Source organism: Colias philodice, chromosome 16 (assembly GCF_061535455.1).
Source record: "Colias philodice isolate Cphi_HAF_F1 chromosome 16, ilColPhil1 Martin Lab GWU primary, whole genome shotgun sequence".
Classification (NCBI taxonomy): Eukaryota; Metazoa; Arthropoda; class Insecta; order Lepidoptera; family Pieridae; genus Colias; species Colias philodice.
The window spans coordinates 9,210,043-9,230,224 of record NC_143101.1 but is presented as its reverse complement, the minus strand read 5'-3'; the positions used below and the strand labels follow the sequence as shown (position 1 = coordinate 9,230,224).

Sequence of the window (20,182 nt, the reverse complement as noted above, 5' to 3'; positions counted from 1 at the left end):
GTACAACTTTACATTTGTACAGTAAGTATATACTATATACATAACTAAAAATTTCTTGTATAAAGGGCTTATTTCACAATCCAAGTAAAGTTATAATTAATTTTGACGAGGTATTCTTCAAAGCAAAATATTTAACATGACCCGACATTTGGTAAATTAGCCCTTAAAGTAATATCTTATTTTAGTAATGTACTTATAACTGTTATGAATGTAACACATCATAATATTTTCGATTATGCTTCTTATCTCTACTGTACTCAATAATTATTTGAGCTTTCATTTACAATTAGGATGTAAAGCCTTATGAATTTATGTTACTCTACGTACAAATTGTAGACTTAGAAGACCTAAACATTAAAACATAACATACAGTGAAGAATTAATTACTCGTAAGTTTTATGTTATTATTTTACAATAAATTTACTTATTTCTATTAGCTTTTATATGTATAAACTAACTATGTAGTTATGTAGTGAAAATTTTCATAGATACCATAATAAAGTTTTAATATTTACATTATTTAATGCGTAATTATAATAATTGTTATAAAATACAGTTGAATTATACATATTATGTTAAATATAATACAAAGACGTATTAACCGAATGTATACTTCTAATATAAGAGCCCACGACGGCCAGACTTTCCTTTCTTTCGGAAAGTTGAAAGTTTCTCTGTATATGTCTCCTATACAGATAAGAACGACCAGCGACTATCAAGTTTGGGTTGTGGTTACTTTGGCAGGAAACAGGTAGTGAAGGTGTATAAAATAGTACCTAACTTTCATTATAGTTTAAAAGCTAAATTTTATATATGTTACTTGGGGACCTATAAAAAGACATTACCTTAAGAGCCAGACAGTTTTCATGGTTCTTACATCTAGCCAGACACATTTAAAAAATTAAAAAAACAAAATACCCGACTGCACACTAAATAAAGGGAAATTTAGAAAAAATATTATTATGTCTTTATCCCGTGGGACTTTTAGGATAAAATGTATCCTATGACACTCCCGTAATCAAGACAAATCTAACGATACCTCATACATCAAAACCCATCAAGCCGTTTAGGCTACAGGTGGTCACAAAGGAAAAGACATACATACATACTTACATACACTCGAAAAACATTACCCTCCTTCTTTGGCAGTCGGGTAATAACTAACATATCATCAAATTCACATAACTACCTAAAAGCGTAACAAATATGAAATAACGCACTAAAACATTAGTTAACTATAATTATTAAAAATAAAAAGTATAATATTATAAGTAATAAAGTTATTACTTATCTTTTACGGGGGTTTATGTTGATGAAATTTCACGTATCTCGATGACACAATAAAAAAGTCATCGGGATACGTGAAATTCCATCAACATAAGTCTAAGTAAAAGATAAGTAATAACTTTATTACTTATATATTATACTTTTATTTTTTTAATAATTATAGTTAACTAATGTTTTTAGTGGGTTATTTCATATTTGTTACGCTTTTAGGTAGTTATGCGAATTTGATGATATGTTAGTTATTTTTTAAATGTGTCTGGCTAGATGTAAGAACCATGAAAACTGTCTGGCTCTTAAGGTAATGTCTTTTTATAGGTCCCCAAGTAACATATATAAAATTTAGCTTTTAAACTATAATGAAAGTTAGGTACTATTTTATACACCTTCACTACCTGTTTCCTGCCAAAGTAACCACAACCCAAACTTGATAGTCGCTGGTCGTTCTTATCTGTATAGGAGACATATACAGAGAAACTTTCAACTTTCCGAAAGAAAGGAAAGTCTGGCCGTCGTGGGCTCTTGATCTATTCTGTTGTTCTGCTAAGTATATAATAATCAAAATTAATGTTTTATGAAGGCGATAATACATAATATCCTAAAACCGTTTTTTAATTATTTATTTATAGGTTTTAAATTTATGCTGTAACGATAGAAGCGTCAGCATAAAAATTTATAAAATGTGCAAAAATGGATGGACTGTTGACAGTCAAAATCGCGGCTTGCAAAATCTAGTGTTAAAGCATTTAATAAATAGCATAACACGACGTGTATTTTAGTTAAATTCTTAAGCTTATAGTAGGTACATACCACAAAATTACAACATTAAAATTGAGTATATAGCAATATAGTTTATCCACCGTTTACATGGCATTACTAAATATCCATGTTATTTTGCATGGATAGAGTTGCAATCAAGGTACCTATGTATATAAATACTTTGAAACTATTTATGTAGGTATTTTGATTTGATTATATTTTTTATCATTTTCCAGTAAATATACTTACACTCAAAATTTTGATTCGTTTATTTATTTATTTTTTCGTTCAGGCTGGCGCGCGGCAGTTCGTCGCGGCGTCAACGTTAACGCGCGCAATGTGTCAAACTAAATGAATGAACGCCATTTTGATTTGTTTATATTTTTATCATTTCACACACAGAACAGTAAAAACATAACAGTAAATTAACACTCAAAAATTTTGATTCGTTTATTTATTTTTACAACATGTAATTTTGATTCGTTTTTTTTATTTTTATTAATAATTCTCTTTTTAACTGTCCCCGCGCTGTTGCCTATAGCGCGAGCGTGTTAACCGTCAGGCTTGTGGCGGTTCGTCGAGTGGGCTTGCTCGAGGAAGTTCGTCTCTTCCGAACGTCGATGTCGAAGCGCTGCGGGATGGCGCCGTTGACGTCGACGTCGAAGTTGACGTTGACGTTGACGTCGACGAGTCGCCTTGCTCGTCGCTCGTGTCTCTGGAATCGAGACTGTTGTTTTTGTTATCTATCGCGTTGAGGCTTTGCGGTTGGTGATTATCAAGAAGCTTATATTATCTAATACACAATGTATGTATGTTTTTTATCCCTTTCACACCTAGGTAGTTAGTTAGGTGTGAAAGGGATAAAAAAACATACAGGCGTCATTCAAGGTCATATTTTCTTGTTACAAGTTAATATTCATACTGAAATCTCCAGTGTATTAGATATAAGCTTCTTGGTGATTATATTTAGTTATAATTTACCTACTACACGGTTAGTACAAAAATATGGAATTGTACAAAACAAACATTCATGTATTTCTGACACAAATTTATCAGCATACACACGCTAATAACTAACATACTCATATCGGTCGAGATCAAGTTTCTAGTGGTGAAGTAATTATAAAAAAGAAGTAAAAATCTATACAGGGTGTCCCACTATTGGTATACTAAGCGCGAAGAGACGTAGTTTTGCATACACTGTTCACGTAAAAAATACTTAAACAACAAAATTACATCAAAAATTTTTTGCTAAATTTTTCCTGAAAATCCATGTTTTCTTCTCTAGCTTCGCGCAGCCGGCATATACCGCTTCTCTAATGTGAGCATTTTGTCTATGAAAAGATAATCTTAAACGATAGCTCACGTGCTGGTGGCAAAGTTGGGCGGGTTGCTTGTTTTGGGTGTACACATAGAGTTTTAAGAATTCATCTATTTTATAAGTATTTTTTACGTACTCAGCGTATGCAAAACTATAACCTCCTTTGAGCTTAGTATACCAACAGTGGGACACCCTGTATAGTATTTTTGTGTTTACAATATTAGTGTACACATTACAAAATTTCAGTAGTAAGTAGCAAGTAAGAATAATATAAAAAGAGGCTCACTTATGAAATCCGTTTGTCTGGCATGTGTTGTAAGCACCGCAGTGTTGGCACTTCAATCCAACTACGTGAAACTTCACCGTTGAAAGCTAGAAATAAAGAAATACAATTAATTTTTAAAATCCTATACTGTAAAAATATAAAAAAAAAATTGAGTACTACTTTTGACTTAGTGTTTGTTAGTATGCTTTAGTGCAATTTTAACAGATAGGATAGGTTTTATCTTAATAATTTTTAAAAAAGAAAGCCCTTAAAAATATGCTTTAATATGTGCTTCAAATGAGTCTAAATAATTTATTTAAATTATAATATAAATAATAATATAATTTATTAAATTATATTTATAATGTAATTGTTTAATAATGTATTTTATAATTTGACTATATTTATTGAACATTTCAACCGGTAAAAAAATTTTTGCACGCCATTTAAAATGGCAGTATATGCGAGAAAAAATATTGTATAACACCCAGAGGCGGCTCGTGACAAAATTTTATGGGTGTTCACTTGAAATAAAACACTGAAAATACATGGTGTAAATCAGTACAATTTATTAAAAAAAAATATATATAGATTCCGGGATTCAGGGATTCCGAAGACTCATCATAAAGCAATTTGAAATGCACCACAAAATACGACACAATCTATTAACCTTCGTAAAATATGTCTGTTTTCATCGACACGGTCATTGAACTCGCGTATTGACTTTCGGTACGCGGAATCTAGTGCTTTACGAATGTCTTGTCGTCCGATAGACGCCAATTGCAGTTCATTCAACAAATGGTACCGAGATTGTGAATGTTTTTTCATCTTGATTGAAAGATGAGCTAAGTCGTCAACGCCCGTTTCAGTCCAAGCACTCTCACCTCCGCCGGCCGCGCCCGCTTTAAATAAAAGACACGGAAAACAAAATAGTTTGTTGCTTTCATCACAACCACACAACCACGGTGTTTTCACATATTGTTCAGATTTAAACACACGCGTATATGTTTTCGTTTTTGTCGTACATTTTTGCGTAAGATCAAGTTCAGGCCGTGGCGGTCCCTTAGCTTTAGGTACATTCAAGCCGAATTTGTAACGTTTTATCACGCTTTTTAATAAACGCCACATTATAATTATTGTTCATTTTAACACTCACAAGTAATACTGATAACTACAGGCTATTTCAACACGTATTTTATAATTTTAATTAGAAAATTGCATGAATCGCGCGCGTGCATTGAAGTTGACTCGAGTGTTTGTTTATATTATAGAAGTGGCAAATGGCAACCTCGCGCGCAATCGCTGTCCTGCCGGGCGGTAAAAACGAACCGGCAACGTTTGCGGGTGCGGCGCTCCGAATTTTGCTACTTTTCCATAGAAAATCTTTTGTTTCACGCGCAGGGCTCTGGCAAAACCCTCTCTTTCACTCCTATTGGATTTCGTATTAGGAAATGTACTAAATCTTTTTTCATTGGAGCGCAATCGTGAGCGCTCCGCTTCGCGCGTTACATAATACAGTAGGTATTATACAGGTTTATGGGATGATGGAATGATGGATATATTCATTGGTATTAACAGTAGTTTTAACGATTACGATTGATTTTAAATAGTAATAATTAATGTTAATAATTAAATTAGGAGTAAGTATGATTTTATTATAATTATTTATGGGAGTTCACTGCACCAGCGCTCCTTAGGGCGAGCCGCCTCTGATAACACCCTTAATGACCATAATATACGAGCAAATAAATATATTTGAATTTGAAATAAAAAAGGAATACACACCTTATGACAATCCTTGCACAGGATAGTAGTTTTGTAGTCAGCATACTCTGGAGGCATGGGCGTAGCGGCTACTTCTGAATCTAGATACTTCCATAGCTAATAAAATATAATATTATTAAAGAAAGAATATTCATTTTAAATTTCACGCGTATCGTTGCAGCAAGTACTTTTTCACCAATTTTTTATTTTTAGTTTTCACTATTTTTACAAAATATGCCAAGTATACAGGGTGTCCCAGAAGTCGACGTCAAGCCGAAATTTTCTGACAGGTTATGCCACACCAGTTATCAGAAAAATTGAAAAAGTCATGTATTTTTGAAGTTATGGATTTTTTTATTTAATTCCAGAAAATGTACACCATGTGACAGTTTTTTCATTCCTGTTGTTACAAATATTTACTTTTTGCCAATTTTTTTTCTCTTACGTCATCCCGAATAGTGCTTTATGTAACCTGTGATCCTAAACCCTGTCGACTTCTGGGACACCCTGTATATATTGTCACAAAAAATGTCAAGTAACTCACGTTAGACATATCGATCATGCTCGTCTGGCACGTGGGGCAGGCGTAGTGGCCCGACTTGAGCATCTGCTCGAAGCAGGGCCGGTGCAGCAGGTGCCCGCAGTCCGGGATGTGGCACGGGATGCGCGACGTGTGTATGTCCTCGAGGCACACGGGGCAATTTGCCCGCGAGACGTTCTCTACGCACTGGGGCAGGGGCAAATTGACAAAAAGTCGGAAAAATTACAATTTTTTTTTCAATATCAGTCTATAGTATATAAAAAAATATATATATACTCTATAGAGATAATGAAGACCACAATTTCTAAGCACTGCGACAAGAAGAAAACAAATTTTGTCATGATATATTAATTATTATTCAGAAGAAAATTTCTATAGGAACAAAGGTAAGCATCTGCTCGAAGCAGGGCCGGTGCAGCAGGATGCGCGACGTTCTTTACGCACGGGACCACAGAGCATATTAATCCGCATTTTCTGCCATTATCAAACATTTATTTATTCAATTAGACTTCTTCGAGAAGCACTTTTGAAACGTCAATACATATTTTTAACATTTACCACCGATTCGGAAAGCAGTATCTATGCAGAAGAACCGGCAAGAAACTCCATAGTTGCTCTTTTAAATCATTTCAGTATTACAATTTAATTTTACAAAATATGTAGTTAACTGTATATTATCACGCTCTTCTCTGTAGAAACCGCTTTGTAAACTGAAGGTAAATAATTTCTTTCCATATTTAAACGATTCGAAGTTTATCTTACCCGATGTCCAACCCGCTGCAACTGCACAGGCAGGCACATGTTACACCGCTCGCAGTGGAAGAATCTGTCCCGACCACCAACACGGCATATACCGCAGCCATCGCAGTGGTACTGCCTCTTGTCCTCGTCGTCGAACAGGTTGCAGATCAGGCATGTGTACTGAAATGTTGGAAAAAATTATAATAAATACAAAAAATTACAAAAATTATAAAACTTTTAATAATTTTTTTGAAGTGAAAACTTCTTTAGCGGCGTTGAGCACTTTTTTCTGTAATGGGTATAAAATCTTAAACTCGCGTCAGGACAATCGAAAAAGCGTAAAACGGATGGATATCAAACATGCTCAACGTTAATAACCAAGTTTTCACTTCTGCCGGCACTCCCGGAGTGCAACCCGTCTTTTTTTTTGTGTAGTCGCCATAACTTGCAAGAATAATGGACTTATTATAAAAAAATCGTAAATAATTTATAGCAATACAATCACTGCAATTTACAGGTACCTGTGCTATTTCAAAGCTATATAAATATCGCAATTTGCTGATCCAATAAAAATCGATGTATTTTAAAAAAGTAGTGTCACATGCAAATACACTCCCCATCCCGCCAAAACACCAACCTTTCCGAACCTAACTCCGCAGCTCTCGCATTCCGCCTGCACTTTCTGCCTCGTGTCGCACTCCGTACATATCAGCTCGGTCACCGACTTCCTGTTGAAGTAGTGCTCCTCGTTCTCGTCGTGACAGTAGCGGCACATGTAGAACTTGTTGCAGCATGGCGTCTGGTGGGTATGATTATCACTACATTGTATGAAACAAAGTCGCATTCTCTGTCCCTTTATACCCATGTATGCTTAAATCTTTAAAACTACGCAACGGATATTGGTGTGCTTTTTTTAAAGGTAGAATGATTCAAGGTTTGAGTATAATATAATTTATTAGATTTAGAGAAAGCGGGCAAAACCGCGGGCGAATGGCTATTTAAAAATATAGTATAAATTGTATGGGAATGTTGGCTAAAATAGAGGTAAGTACTAGAAAATTTTATTCTATACTAGCGGTCCGCCCCGGCTTCGCCCGTGGTACATAATATTTACGTTTTCTCTATATAAGAACCATCCTCGTACTTCAAGGAATATAATAAAAAAAGAATTATCGAAATCGGTTCAGCCGTTCTCGAGTTATGCGCTTACCAACACATTTTGCGATTCATTTTTATATATAAGATGAGTAGAATTTAAAATCAAAATCAACAACAGAAAGAGAGATCAGACTATACTGTGGATCAGAGCAATCATGGAAAATGTAGTGATAGAGAATAATAAGGAGAAAAAAATATAAAATAATCTATACTTATAATAAATCTGTAGAGAGGCCAATTCTGTACATGAAATATATTTAAAAAAAAACTATGAAGGGGTGATAAGGGATCGCTACTGATGCCAAAAATGCAATCAGTAAAATTTTTGTCTGTCTGTCTGTCTGTCTGTCTGTATATTCGTTATAGAAACAAAAACTACACGACGGATTTTAACGAAATTTGGCACAATTATTCTTCATACTCCTGGGCAGGTTATAGTAAAAGAATCATGTAAATCGGTGTAGAAACACCAAAGTTATACATGAAATACGCTATAAGTCATCGCGCGTGAATTACATGCCATAAGGATTATTTTTGTGTATCAGTTGCCGCGTTCGACGCGCTTCGCGGCGGGAGCTATAAAAAGGCGGCGGGTCCGCACCCGTTTCGCGTTGTCACGGCATCACGTGTGAACGGCTGAACCGATTTCGATAATTCTTTTCTATTATATTCCTTGAAGTACGAGGATGGTTCTTATGTAGAGAAAACGTAAATATATACCACGGGCGAAGCCGGGGCGGACCGCTAGTATACAATAAGTACAGTGTAAACTCTATATAACGACACTCGATTTAACGACAAACTCTCTAAAGCGTCAAAATCAATTGCCTTTGGTTGGTTTAGCTTATCTACCATACAATGATACACTCTACATAGCATCACACCCACTCTCAATAACGACAACAATTAAGTAATAAACTCGACGTCATGCATACCGAACTTTCTAAGAAATTCGTTCTTTTGTTTACAAATTGGGATTTCTTGCACATGTAGACTGTTTTTGACCATGACTAATAAGTATGAGTCTTGGATTATCTATACATTATCATATTCTTAGTTGCTCACAAACTTTCAAACTGTAAACATGGCTAGTAAAAGAAAATCATTGTGTATTGACGAAAAAGTTTTATTGATACGCGCAATAGAAACGGGAGAGAAGATAAGTGATGTTGGCAAACGCTTTGGATTTAGTCGCTCTACCGTGTCCACAATATGGAAAAACAAGGAAAAAATCCTCCAAGCTGAGGGCGAGGGAAAATCTTCCAAAAAATTAAAGAGACTCTCTTCTCTCTATTTAACGACAACTCTATATAACGCCATAAAATGCACAGTCCCTTCGGTGTCGTTATATAGAGTTTACACTGTATATCAATTATAAACATAAAATGTATACAGTGGTGTAATCCATTTTTTACATGAAAATTGTTTATATTCTCTGTTAGAGCTAGCGCGCAAGATCAACTTTTGTCTCCGTAACTATATTGTCTCTCCCATCAACTCTATGGGGAGTTGCGTCGCTACGTGCGCGCACTTTCAAGCCCATAGAGTTGATGGGAGAGACAAAATAGTTGCGGAGACAAAAGTTGATCTTGCGCGCTAGCTCTAACAATGCATATTTGACAGTTGATGCATTTCACAAGCTTTTATTTATTCATAAAGTTAAATTTATCCATAATTTTAATAAAAAAATTCAATGTCAAGTTAAAGAGTCACAGATAAAACTTGTACACAGAACATTTTCTTTACTACAACTGATAACACACCAAGGTCAATAGTAATACTTTAGGCTTTATGTTATTTTAGTAATATAGACATATTAAATAATATTTTAATGGCTTTGAATGTAAGAGCTTGATATTAATCAATTTTATGTTTAAAAAACATGCAAATGATAAATTTTGCCAGCACTGAACAAAAATGTGTAAAACTTTTTCAAATTTCTTTTTTTATCTTTTAAGTTTCAGAAACATATTTAAAAAAACTACTTATTTATAAAAAAAATATTTTCACCTACAAAAAATAATTATTTGATAGCAAAAAAGATGAAAATGCAATTTACATACTAATACAGATGAAAAAATTTAGTAAATATATATTTTTTTAACTAAGAATCATAATAGTTTTCATATAAACCTTGACAATGCAGATCAAGGGTATTCATTGTTGGTACACAAAAAAACTATATTTGTAATGTTAGATAAATATAGAATATAGGAATAAAAGCTAGTATTAAATGTGTGCAGGGAAAGAATATGTTAGGAAAACACTTCTATTGCACAATATATTGTACAATAAGATGTAAATCTTTTGATTACAGTTCAATTATATATCTTTGTAGCATATTACAGACAATATTTATTCTAGTGGATCCACAGATGAATGATTTTGAAGTAAATATTTTGTAGTCTATTTCAAGAAATTACTTGTTGAAATTCTAATAAGATTATGATAGTAAATAAGTTCATATAAAATGCATTGGATGAATGATGCTATGAGGAATTGATTCAAGTGCCAAAAATATTACAGGTTCGTTGACTTTGCTTTGTTTTTCCTAAATCTGCGTATCATAGCGGAACTCGCAAACTGCGTTGGAAGGATTTAAATATAGACTACAATGTTTTGAACCCGGATCAAAGTATGTATGTTGTTAAATTTCCATCAGTATTGTAATTATTGTAATATCTCAAGTAGATAAGCTTACCACAAACTTAGCTCGTCGTTTATAATGGGCGCATCCAATACGTTTTTCACTTATTTCACTTCCAGTCAAGTCAATTACTGTAGTTGTTTCACCGCTTGCATTTTCATCGTCGGAACTTGACATTTTGGCTCACATTTATTGTACCAGATCTTTGTTGAGTTATCCAAACCAAGGTTAATGGCAATCGATGAAAATGCTCTTTCAATTAATATATTTTATTGGACGATAATGAACAACAATTTACTAACGTGACAATTTACAACATCTGAAAAATCTTTACATTTGACCTGACATTGACGTGACGTGTAAACTTGTCAATAATACGTCAAGAATTCCGTTTAACGCTTTCTTTACACATAAATTAAATTATTTTAAATTTTATTATCGGCTAAACACAAATTTGGTGAATTTACAAGAGAGCATTTTCAATGAAACAGTAAATTATATAAATAATTTTTATAATTTCCTGTTTCTGTTTCTTAATGGTCAAGGAGAAAAGAGGAATGTTGAAAGAAAGCTACATTTGGCATCATATTCAAATCACAATTCAAATTTCAAAACACCTCAAAAGCACTCAAGTTCAAATGCATGTTTAAGACTTATCAAAAATGAATTAAAAATATATACAAAGTAACATATTTATGTGTGGAATTTAAAAAATTAAAACAAAATATTAATTACCAAATAAAATGAAATTCATGGTTACAGTGATCCTCATTACTTATGTGCTTTATTGTAATACAGTTTCATGTTTATTGCCTCCTAAATTTCAATGGAAAGTTCTAGATTTTGCATGGGAAGCTTCTGCGCGCGAAGCTGCTTTGAACACAGGCGCATATGTGCCTGAAAATAATTTGCCAGCGGGTATAGCAAGATGGAAAGATAAATTATTTATAACTATACCACGCTGGAAAACAGGTACGGTATAATATTATTTCTATTCTGTCTGTATGTCCGTATGTCCGTTAGGTACGCATATAAAAATGAAGAGCAAGCGTTGCTGTCATATTTCTTGATAGCCTAGCTTGTAACAAACAAACGAACGAACAAACAAACAAAATCTTCAGCTTCAGTAGCTTCAGCTACGTGCACGGTGCAAAATTCTCCAAATAAATAAATTTAAAGAATTTATGTTAATTCACAGGTGTACCCGCATCTCTGAACTACATTTTCGTGAACGGCACCCAATCGCAGCCCTTAAACCCGTACCCGAGTTGGGAAGATGCGTTTGTATCTAACAGAGCATGTTGCGTCAGCTCCAACAGTACCGTGGTGTCCGCTTTCAGGGTGCACGTGGATAGTTGTGATAGACTGTGGGTAGTTGATAATGGCGTGGCGGATATGTTCAGTTAGTTGGGAGCTTTTAATTTTTCAGTCTCTGCATTAAGTTTGTAAATCTGAAAGATGTTTCTAAAAAAAAAGACGGGTTGCACTCCGGGAGTGCCGGCAGAAGTGAAAACTTGATTATTAACGCTGAGCATGTTTGATATCCATCTGTCTTACGCTTTTTCGATCAGGTCACGTGTCCTGACGCGAGTTTAAGATTTTATACCCATTACAGAAAAAGTGCTCAACGCCGCTAAAGAAGTTTTCACTTCAAAAATATACACGCACTAGAATGACTCTTTTAGTCAAGCGAAAGAGATATAATTTTTTATGCGTGGGAGAAAAAAAAAGTCTTACATAAACGGTCGTTGCGGTTTTAAAATATTTTATGGCATTAAATATTTGTCTGTTTACAATTAAATATTATATTTATGATTAAATTAAATCTTATATTTAGCTGTAAACCTAAATTTATCTACAGGGTTGAAATCAAAATCATATCGAAAAGGTTCATTTTCCAGGTAACGTGAAACAAGTCACGCCTCCAGCTATCGTAATATTTGATCTGAATTCGAACACTTTAATTCACCGATATGAACTTCCGGATGATGTGATTAGAGATTCGTCAGTTTTAACCGGCATTGTGAGTAACATACATTATATTATAGGAACATACCTACCTGCCTTGTATTACCTATTTTCGACTATGGCTTCCTGCATTGAACTCATAAGTATAAAATCAACACATCAAACATTATTATGGTTTCGATGCTTCGAAACTAATAGTCTTGATCTGGTAGAGCTCAGAGGCAAATAATTACCTTTTGAATAGGTCCGTATATAAAATTTGATCAGTGCAGATGTGAGATTTCCAAATAAAATTTATTTTGATTTCCTATCTTTCAAGGGCGTCGCCAAGGGGGGGCAGGGAGGGGCAGCTGCCCCCCCCTAGAGATTCTAAAAATTTTGAAAATTTTGATCGCTCTTCCATGCACGACGGTAGAGCGATCGTTTAGCAGCCTCAGGAGACTAAAAACCTGGCTAAGAAGCACTATATGAGTCGAAATCGCCTCAATGTTTTGGCCATGATGAGTGTGCACCGAAAACTTATACATGGAAACTTACAAGATTTTAATAATAAAGTGGTCGAGAAGTTTACAATGAATCCCCAAAAATTACGTTTTAATTAACCTATATAAACAAACAACGACCACAGCTATAATATTAAAATCTGGTAATTAAAAAAAAAATACGCTGTACATTTATTCAAATTCAAACTCCTTTTTATTCTATTTTTCTAATAAATATGTTATTATAACACTTATTTACAAGTTTATTGCATAGTCAAGAGCTCGTGCTCATGTAGCTTTACACATTGGACCCTGTACTGTCACAGAATATATACAGGATAGAGCAAGTTTTTAAAAATCAAACGGAAAACTTTGGCTCTTGAAGTTGTAACATACTGGGTAATTTTATCTTTCTTGGCATTTAATTTTTTTTTTCCATTTAAAGATCTAACGATAGTAAATGTGTCCATACTGAATTGGCCTATCTTTCAGCTTAGCACACAAAAAAAAAGACGGGTTGCACTCCGGGAGTGCCGGCAGAAGTGAAAACTTGATTATTAACGTTGAGCATGTTTGATATTTTGGTATGGTATCCGTCTTCCGCTTTTTCGATCAGGTCACGTGTCCTGACGCGAGTTTAAGATTTTATACCCATTACAGAAAAAGCCGCTAAAGAAGTTTTCACTTCAAAAATCAAGCATCTACCGCAATAATTGACGTCACCATGAGTAAAAATCTCAACGTACTCGGCGATAGGTGAAAAATTGAAAAAAAAAAGTCAACTCCGAAACTACGAAAAATCGCATAACATACATGGGGGGGATTCGGATAGCCCTCTAGGTCCTCTACCTCCTAGCTTCAGTATATCCATAGTTCTTGGGACACCCTGTATGTATATAGTACTAAGATACTGTTGTTATTACAATCGCTGTAGATGTAAAGCTCGTAGTACAAGTGGAAAGCTTCATGGGCTGTCGACTTTACCTAAAATTCATACCTACTTTTCTCATTCATAGAGAATTAGAAAAATATGAATTGTAGTAGGTAAAGTCAACTTGCCCCCCCCTGCGCCATCGGCTGGCGACGCCCTTGCTATCTTTTTACATTCTGAATTTGTAGAAATTTAAATAATTAGAGTGGTGCAGTCATATCATTCTATTTCGAAACCCACAAATTCACCTACTCTTTCAGGTGGTAGAAACATTAGGCAAAGGCTGTGCTGACACATATGCCTACATCCCGGACATGGGTTCCAACTCCCTCATAGTGTATAACTTGAAACAGAACGACGCTTGGCGAGTGGAGAACCATTACTTCCATTTTGATCCACACTCGAGCGTGTTCAGGGTTGGGAGGGTGGAGTTTTACTGGAGTGATGGGGTTTCTTCTGCTGTTTTGGCGCCGGGGAAGAAAGCTTCTGGGTACATATGTTTTTTTTTAAAATATGATTACAGATACAGACGTAACTACGTAAAACATTCACAGACATTTAAATAAATCTGCACTATTATGCAGTGATTACGCTAAATGCTCCATCATAAGTACTTAATACCTATTTTTTTATTTTTTTTATTCCATGTACAGTTTAATTTTATTGTTTTACTTACGGACGAGACGAGCAGTATGTCATTTGTGTGTATATTTTTTTCAATGTTCATTCTACATTATAGAGACACGATATCTTTACATTTTTGAAGAAAATAAAAAATAATTATGACGAGGCAGGCTTCGAATCCGCGCTTTTTGTCATTTGCGCGGGGCAACAATAATTTTCAGGTATCGCGACTTATACTTCCATCCAACGTCAAGCACAAAACAGTTTCGCATGTCGACTAAACTGTTGAGAGACAGATATGTGCCGAAAGAGATTTTGTTTAATGCAGCCGAAGTAAGTAAGAACACTGCAAGTATTTTGATTATAATGAAATTAAATTGTTATCAGCTATCCTATCCTACTAATATTATAAATGCGAAAGTTTGTGAGAATGGATGTGTAAGTAACTATGTATGTGTATGTTACTCTTTCACGCAAATACTACTGAAGTGATTAAAATGAAATTTAGCACACATAAAAATGGTAACTTGGATTAACACATAGGATAGGTTTTATCCCGGAAACGGAAACGGGAACTATGCGGGTTTTTCTTTGAAAACGCGAACGAAGCCGCGGGCGGAAAGCTTCTATTTATAATCACCTACCAGTGATGTGTAATCTATGGAGTATAGAATTACCATATGCGTAAATTATGGCGTAGTACTTAGCCACATTAAATAAGAGAATATTTTATTCATAAAATTGTTATTAAAGTGCCTGTATTTTGTAGTACCTGCGATTTTAGTACCATTATAACATGTATATATTGTATAGATAACTAATCGTAATACTCCAGGTTTTGGGAGAAAGAGGTCCACTATCTCAAGCGACAGCAGCTGACTTGGATCCTCACAATAATGTTATGTTTTATGCCCAGGTTAATTTCTCGTTTAATATTATAATTTATAAGCAATCGATGTATGTGCAGAGTCTAAAAATTTGTAAAGTCATGTTCTGAGCATCAGCCTCGCATATTTCTCAGTAGATGCTTGTAAAAGTACAAACAGAATTCACTCGAAAGAGTCGAAAATATTTTCATTATTATTTACTCGCGTTTTGTGTGTAGTTGCGTGCAAATATTGGTACAATGTAGTTTATGTAGTACATATATGGAAAAAAACATTTGTGTATTTGTGCAAATGTGAGTGACTGGTTCTATAATAAACAAATTAATAATTCTGGTCCATACAGTTAAATAAAAATGGAATAAGCTGCTGGAATATGGAGAGGCCTCTCACGGAAGAAAATGTTCCGCTCATTCTGAGTGACTGTACTGTACTTGAGTTTCCTAACGATTTAAAGGTAAAAATAACATCAGAGATCAGCGTTAGTTTTTAGATTTTATAATTAAATAGCTAAAAAATATGTGTATTTCGGCTGATAAAAAGATCGGTGTCAGTGACAAGAAATTATAATTGAGTTTAAAAATTCTTTCTTCACCCATTTTTTTACCGATCTGTTCAATAATACAGTGTTATTTTTGTAGTCTGATAATTATTTACAGAATATTGAAATACATTTTTAAGTGTCCTTATAAAAATATTTTTTACGTTTACACAGGTCGATCGAGAAGGTAATCTATGGGTATTAAGCAATAGACAATCAAGATTTCTATACGAATCCATAGACAGCAGAGAAGTTAATTTTCGAATTTTAACAGCACCCACGACAAAGCTAATACAAGGGACTCCATGTGAAAAAATGTCAACCATAGACAAAGCATTAAGTTTGATACGACCAAAGTCAAAAACTAAATAAAAAAAAATAAGAAGCGATATATTATATTTTCGAATTAACAGTGTGTCAATTCTGTATTTTACCATATTTCTGTATTTTATGTTTTGAAATAAAAATTTGTGTAATAAATGTTTTATAAAGATATTTTTGTGTTCATTTCTATCAAGCATATATTCTATTACTTTGTAAACTTATGAATAACTAGTAAATTATACAGTAGGTACATACCCGACTTAAAATAAGAATATTCTGATTCAATTCTAAATACTAATTTTTCATAGGTAATGGTGTGAAAAGGCAATAAAATAAAACCCGTAAAAATAATTTAAATTTTTATTTAAATATACAACATGGTAGCTATAGCTATACAAATCCATAAGGATAATTCATAATTCCGTGTGTCCGCTGCACATGTGTTTTCGTTCGTAATATTCAGTCTTTTCACTAAAGGTACGTTTCATTGAAAACAAACCACGCGACACGTTCACACGACAACGACACGACATTATTGATACCAACGTATGGGTACGACACATACGACACTAAATAAATGATACCTACTTAATTAACTTTTAATGTATGTCGTATGATGAAGTAAACTTTAAGAAATTATAATAGAGGCGCAATGAACTTAATATTTCCAACATCTTTTACACGCTATCTAGTTCAAAATAAGAAAAACGAGTATGGAAAATAGTAAGTCGGTAAATATTCTTACCTAATAAAACTTATAAGAGTCAGACAGTTAAATGTCAATAAATCACAATTTACTTGCAGTAAAGATAACAAATTTTTGATATATCGAAGTAAATATACTTAAGTCGTGTCGTTATCATGTAAACAGCTAAAAACCATAGACAATTTTATATCTGCGTGCAAATTTGTCTTAATTTTCCCATATGTTTCTCTAGTGATACTTTAAAGTGCTATGTCAAATAGATTCAAATCATTCTCAAGAGTATTCAATGTTACGACTGCACTTATTTTATCATAAATATAATTATGTTGTCACTCAAATTCTCGTGCTCTATTACATAATTTAATTCGATTATTTTATATTTCGTAACAATAACGTAAATTCCAAATTTATTTTTTACGCACGAGAAATTTTCGTTAACAACAGAATTACATTACAAGTATACAATTTTAATGTCTTTCGCAATCACATTATTATTATAATAGAACGAAAAATTTACAATTATAAAATAAATCGCTATAAAATTAATAAAAAAATACATTTGCACAACACAAATCAGCTTTTATCATAATTCATATATTTCAATGTATCAAGCGCATTTTATTAATGCCTAAAATATTACGAAAATTAATATTTTATCGTGAGTTCTAACCAATAGTGGCAATTGGTGGAAAATTAAAAAGTAATTTGATATGATGTAAATCAATGTTTTTATGTACATAATAAAGACAATTTCTCAAAGATAACAGTTGTGTTTTCATACAACAAATGTATGGATGAATAATATATGTATAAATAAAAAATAAAAATCATAACAATTGATTCATACATACGAAACGGTACTATAAGAAATCTTTATATTTTTTACTCCTTTTGTGTTACTTCGTTTATCTCTTTTTAACATTCGCCGTTTTATATGGACGTATTTGCTATCCTTTTCCTACATTCCGGTTAATGACATTCCAATTTTCTTATGGATTTTCAACATACTACCATTTATAATGTATTTATTTATAGTAAAAATTATACTGCTTCATATATTTAATTTATTGCGTTCAAAATTATTGTGATCCATGTAAAATCGTGTCAAAGAAATAATGTGGAAGCGTGTTTATTTACAATATATTGCTTATAGGCCATATGATAAAGACCAAAACCTTAAATTGAACTTTATTAGTTATAAATACGGTTCATTTTTGAGAGTAACGATTTACTAAATTGTAATACTATGTATATTTCGTGAAGAACGTATTCTAGCGGCGAAAGGGTCGTAGTTTTGATAAAAAATCCGTCGATTTAAACGTGGTTTTAAAAAGAAAATTTTATTTATTAATATTTATATTTCCAACGATACGTACGTTGGATTTATTAAATTTAATAAAAAAGTTATCGGTCGTTTAATTATTGCTACTTTTTCATAGAGTTTTGACCTATTGGTTCCCTTATATTTATTAATTTTCATCTATTCTATCTTATAGAAGCGAAGTTTTTAATTTTCGATTATTTATGGAACTATTTCAATTTAGAATTCCCGTTTTTAAAGGAATTTCATAGGTTTATTATGTACACGTTGTTATATTGGTATGAATAGCGACAAAGTCGCGGGCGACTACTAGTATTGAGTGTTATAAAACATCGCAATTTGTGCAATCATTCCCATGGTCCAGTACACATCATATTTATTTAGTTTATTCACAATTGACTCCTTAGCGACTTAATAGAGAAAACTGTAAATCTATGGATTTTTAAATGTGAAAATTTATGTTTCACAAACGTATTGTGCGTGCGTTTTCACGGCCATCGGGTAAAAATAAAGAAAATTAAACCCTATTTTGTTGGTGCTAAAGTTAAAAATCGTAAATCAGTTTAATTTATTTATTTAAGAAAAAAAATGATAAACAAATATAATATAAAACAAGATGCCATTGAAAACGCACACACAGCAATCAACAACAGACCGTATTCCATACACGCAAGTCTCAAAATCGTCTAAGCGACTAAAACGTAGTGCGTCAAAATTATCTAGATATACCTAAATTCGACAGTAGATAACGTCTACCTAACGTGTTGGTTCGCAATGACAATACATTCAAGTATTTTTTTGAAATTTTAAGCAAAATAAGTATAAGTATAAATAATTTTATAAGTAAAAAACGATTATTTTCGTGGTTCGAAAGTTTCCTCGGGTTACGTTACGATAACTTAAAAAATTAAAGACTGATTTTTCTTAAATAAGTTGGTATTATTTTTGAAACATTTAACAATAGGACGCCAAATTTCTCAAGATTCCTACTTCATTCTATAAATATCAAATCGTATTTTACGCCTGTATTAACGACCTCTACGTCATTCTAAATCCCTTTCACTTAATCCAAACATTGCTTATCAAATTTTTCACTATTCACTACTACCCTCAAAAAAAAAGCACCTAAATTAACTGTACGTTTCAAAAGTGCTTCTAGAAGAAGTCTAATTGAATAAATAAATGTTTGAGTTTGAGTTTGTATTTCCGAACTAAACCGAATGTAATTGATTGCGAACCTGTTTTAAATCAATATTAATTATATTTCGATGCATTATCTTGTTTCTGCGTTTTCTGGTTGCCGCTGCGGGGACGGCTTGTTGGCGTCGATCCGCTTCTTGAGTGGTGTGTTGTACTCCCAGCCCTCTTCTGCCTTTGGACTAAATAGCTGAAAAAATAAGGTTTAGATTTAGAAATGAATTGTTAGGATTTATCTAAGGGCAGATTTTTTAATCATTGGTTAAAATTTATCAATCAAATATCGTAGTGGGCAACCACTTAAAGAATGTGTTAATTACTGTCTTTTAAAAGGTATGGATTTTGTAATGTTCTTTTGAATTAGTAAACTAAATTCGAAATTTTACTATCTATTCTAATATTATAAAGCTGAAGAGTTTGTTTGAACGCGCAAATCTCAGGAACTACTGGTCCGATTTGAAAAATTCTTTCCGTGTTAGATAGCCCATTTATCGATGAAGGCTATAAGCTATATTTCATCACGCTAAGATCAACAGGAGCGGAGCAACGCGGGTGAAACCGCGGAGCACAGCTAGTTTTAATGAAGTTGGGCTTGATTTATCTTATTAGCTAGATATAATAGTAATTCATTTGCGTGAAGCTTGTTGTTTTCTGTTGTTTTCTTAGTAATAGAACATGTCAAGTGGCCGTTTAGAATAAAAAAAAATATAACGCATACAGGACT

The 20,182-nt window shown here is 33.2% G+C and overlaps 3 protein-coding genes across 4 annotated transcripts in view; 1 reads left to right on the top strand and 2 right to left on the bottom strand.

The window, feature by feature from the left end:
• Positions 1–2,545: 2,545 nt before the first annotated feature.
• Positions 2,546–10,821, bottom strand: Rchy1 (Ring finger and CHY zinc finger domain containing 1). Of its 2 annotated transcripts, none has more exons than XM_089705077.1 (7): positions 10,535–10,821; positions 7,313–7,474; positions 6,697–6,855; positions 5,938–6,120; positions 5,415–5,510; positions 3,651–3,736; positions 2,546–2,770 (listed from the first exon to the last, which is right to left on the bottom strand). In XM_089705077.1, the coding sequence occupies exons 1-7, from the start codon at positions 10,655–10,657 to the stop codon at positions 2,602–2,604; spliced, it is 978 nt and encodes a 325-aa protein (XP_089561203.1). In that variant the 5' UTR covers positions 10,658–10,821; the 3' UTR covers positions 2,546–2,601. The 2 variants fall into 2 exon arrangements, with proteins under 2 accessions (XP_089561203.1, XP_089561204.1); XM_089705078.1 differs by having other exon boundaries at positions 2,546–2,758.
• Positions 10,822–11,223: 402 nt separating this feature from the next.
• Positions 11,224–16,315, top strand: LOC149481890 (dopaminechrome tautomerase-like). The gene is made up of 8 exons (XM_089705190.1): positions 11,224–11,452; positions 11,679–11,882; positions 12,382–12,503; positions 14,122–14,351; positions 14,707–14,818; positions 15,321–15,401; positions 15,716–15,826; positions 16,085–16,315. The coding sequence occupies exons 1-8, from the start codon at positions 11,224–11,226 to the stop codon at positions 16,280–16,282; spliced, it is 1,287 nt and encodes a 428-aa protein (XP_089561316.1). The 3' UTR covers positions 16,283–16,315.
• A 265-nt stretch (positions 16,316–16,580) lies between these two features.
• The window catches only part of LOC149481887 (oxysterol-binding protein-related protein 9), a 68,699-nt gene continuing 65,097 nt past the window's right edge, over positions 16,581–20,182 (bottom strand). The window contains exon 18 of the mRNA XM_089705063.1: positions 16,581–19,648. Within this exon, the coding sequence (XP_089561189.1) occupies positions 19,535–19,648 (114 nt within the window). The 3' untranslated portion in view covers positions 16,581–19,534. The remainder of the gene's footprint in view (positions 19,649–20,182) is intronic.

Coding starts and splice junctions, on each gene's coding strand:
- Rchy1 (XM_089705077.1), bottom strand. CDS start 10,657: ATGTCAAGTTCCGACGATGAAAATGCAAGCGGTGAAACAACTACAGTA. Junction 7,475..10,534: donor AACGACGAGCTAAGTTTGTG/GTAAGCTTATCT, acceptor CATACCCACCAG/ACGCCATGCTGCAACAAGTT. Junction 6,121..6,696: donor TGCAGCGGGTTGGACATCGG/GTAAGATAAACT, acceptor CCCCTGCCCCAG/TGCGTAGAGAACGTCTCGCG.
- LOC149481890 (XM_089705190.1), top strand. CDS start 11,224: ATGAAATTCATGGTTACAGTGATCCTCATTACTTATGTGCTTTATTGT. Junction 11,453..11,678: donor TATACCACGCTGGAAAACAG/GTACGGTATAAT, acceptor GTTAATTCACAG/GTGTACCCGCATCTCTGAAC. Junction 14,352..14,706: donor CCGGGGAAGAAAGCTTCTGG/GTACATATGTTT, acceptor AATAATTTTCAG/GTATCGCGACTTATACTTCC.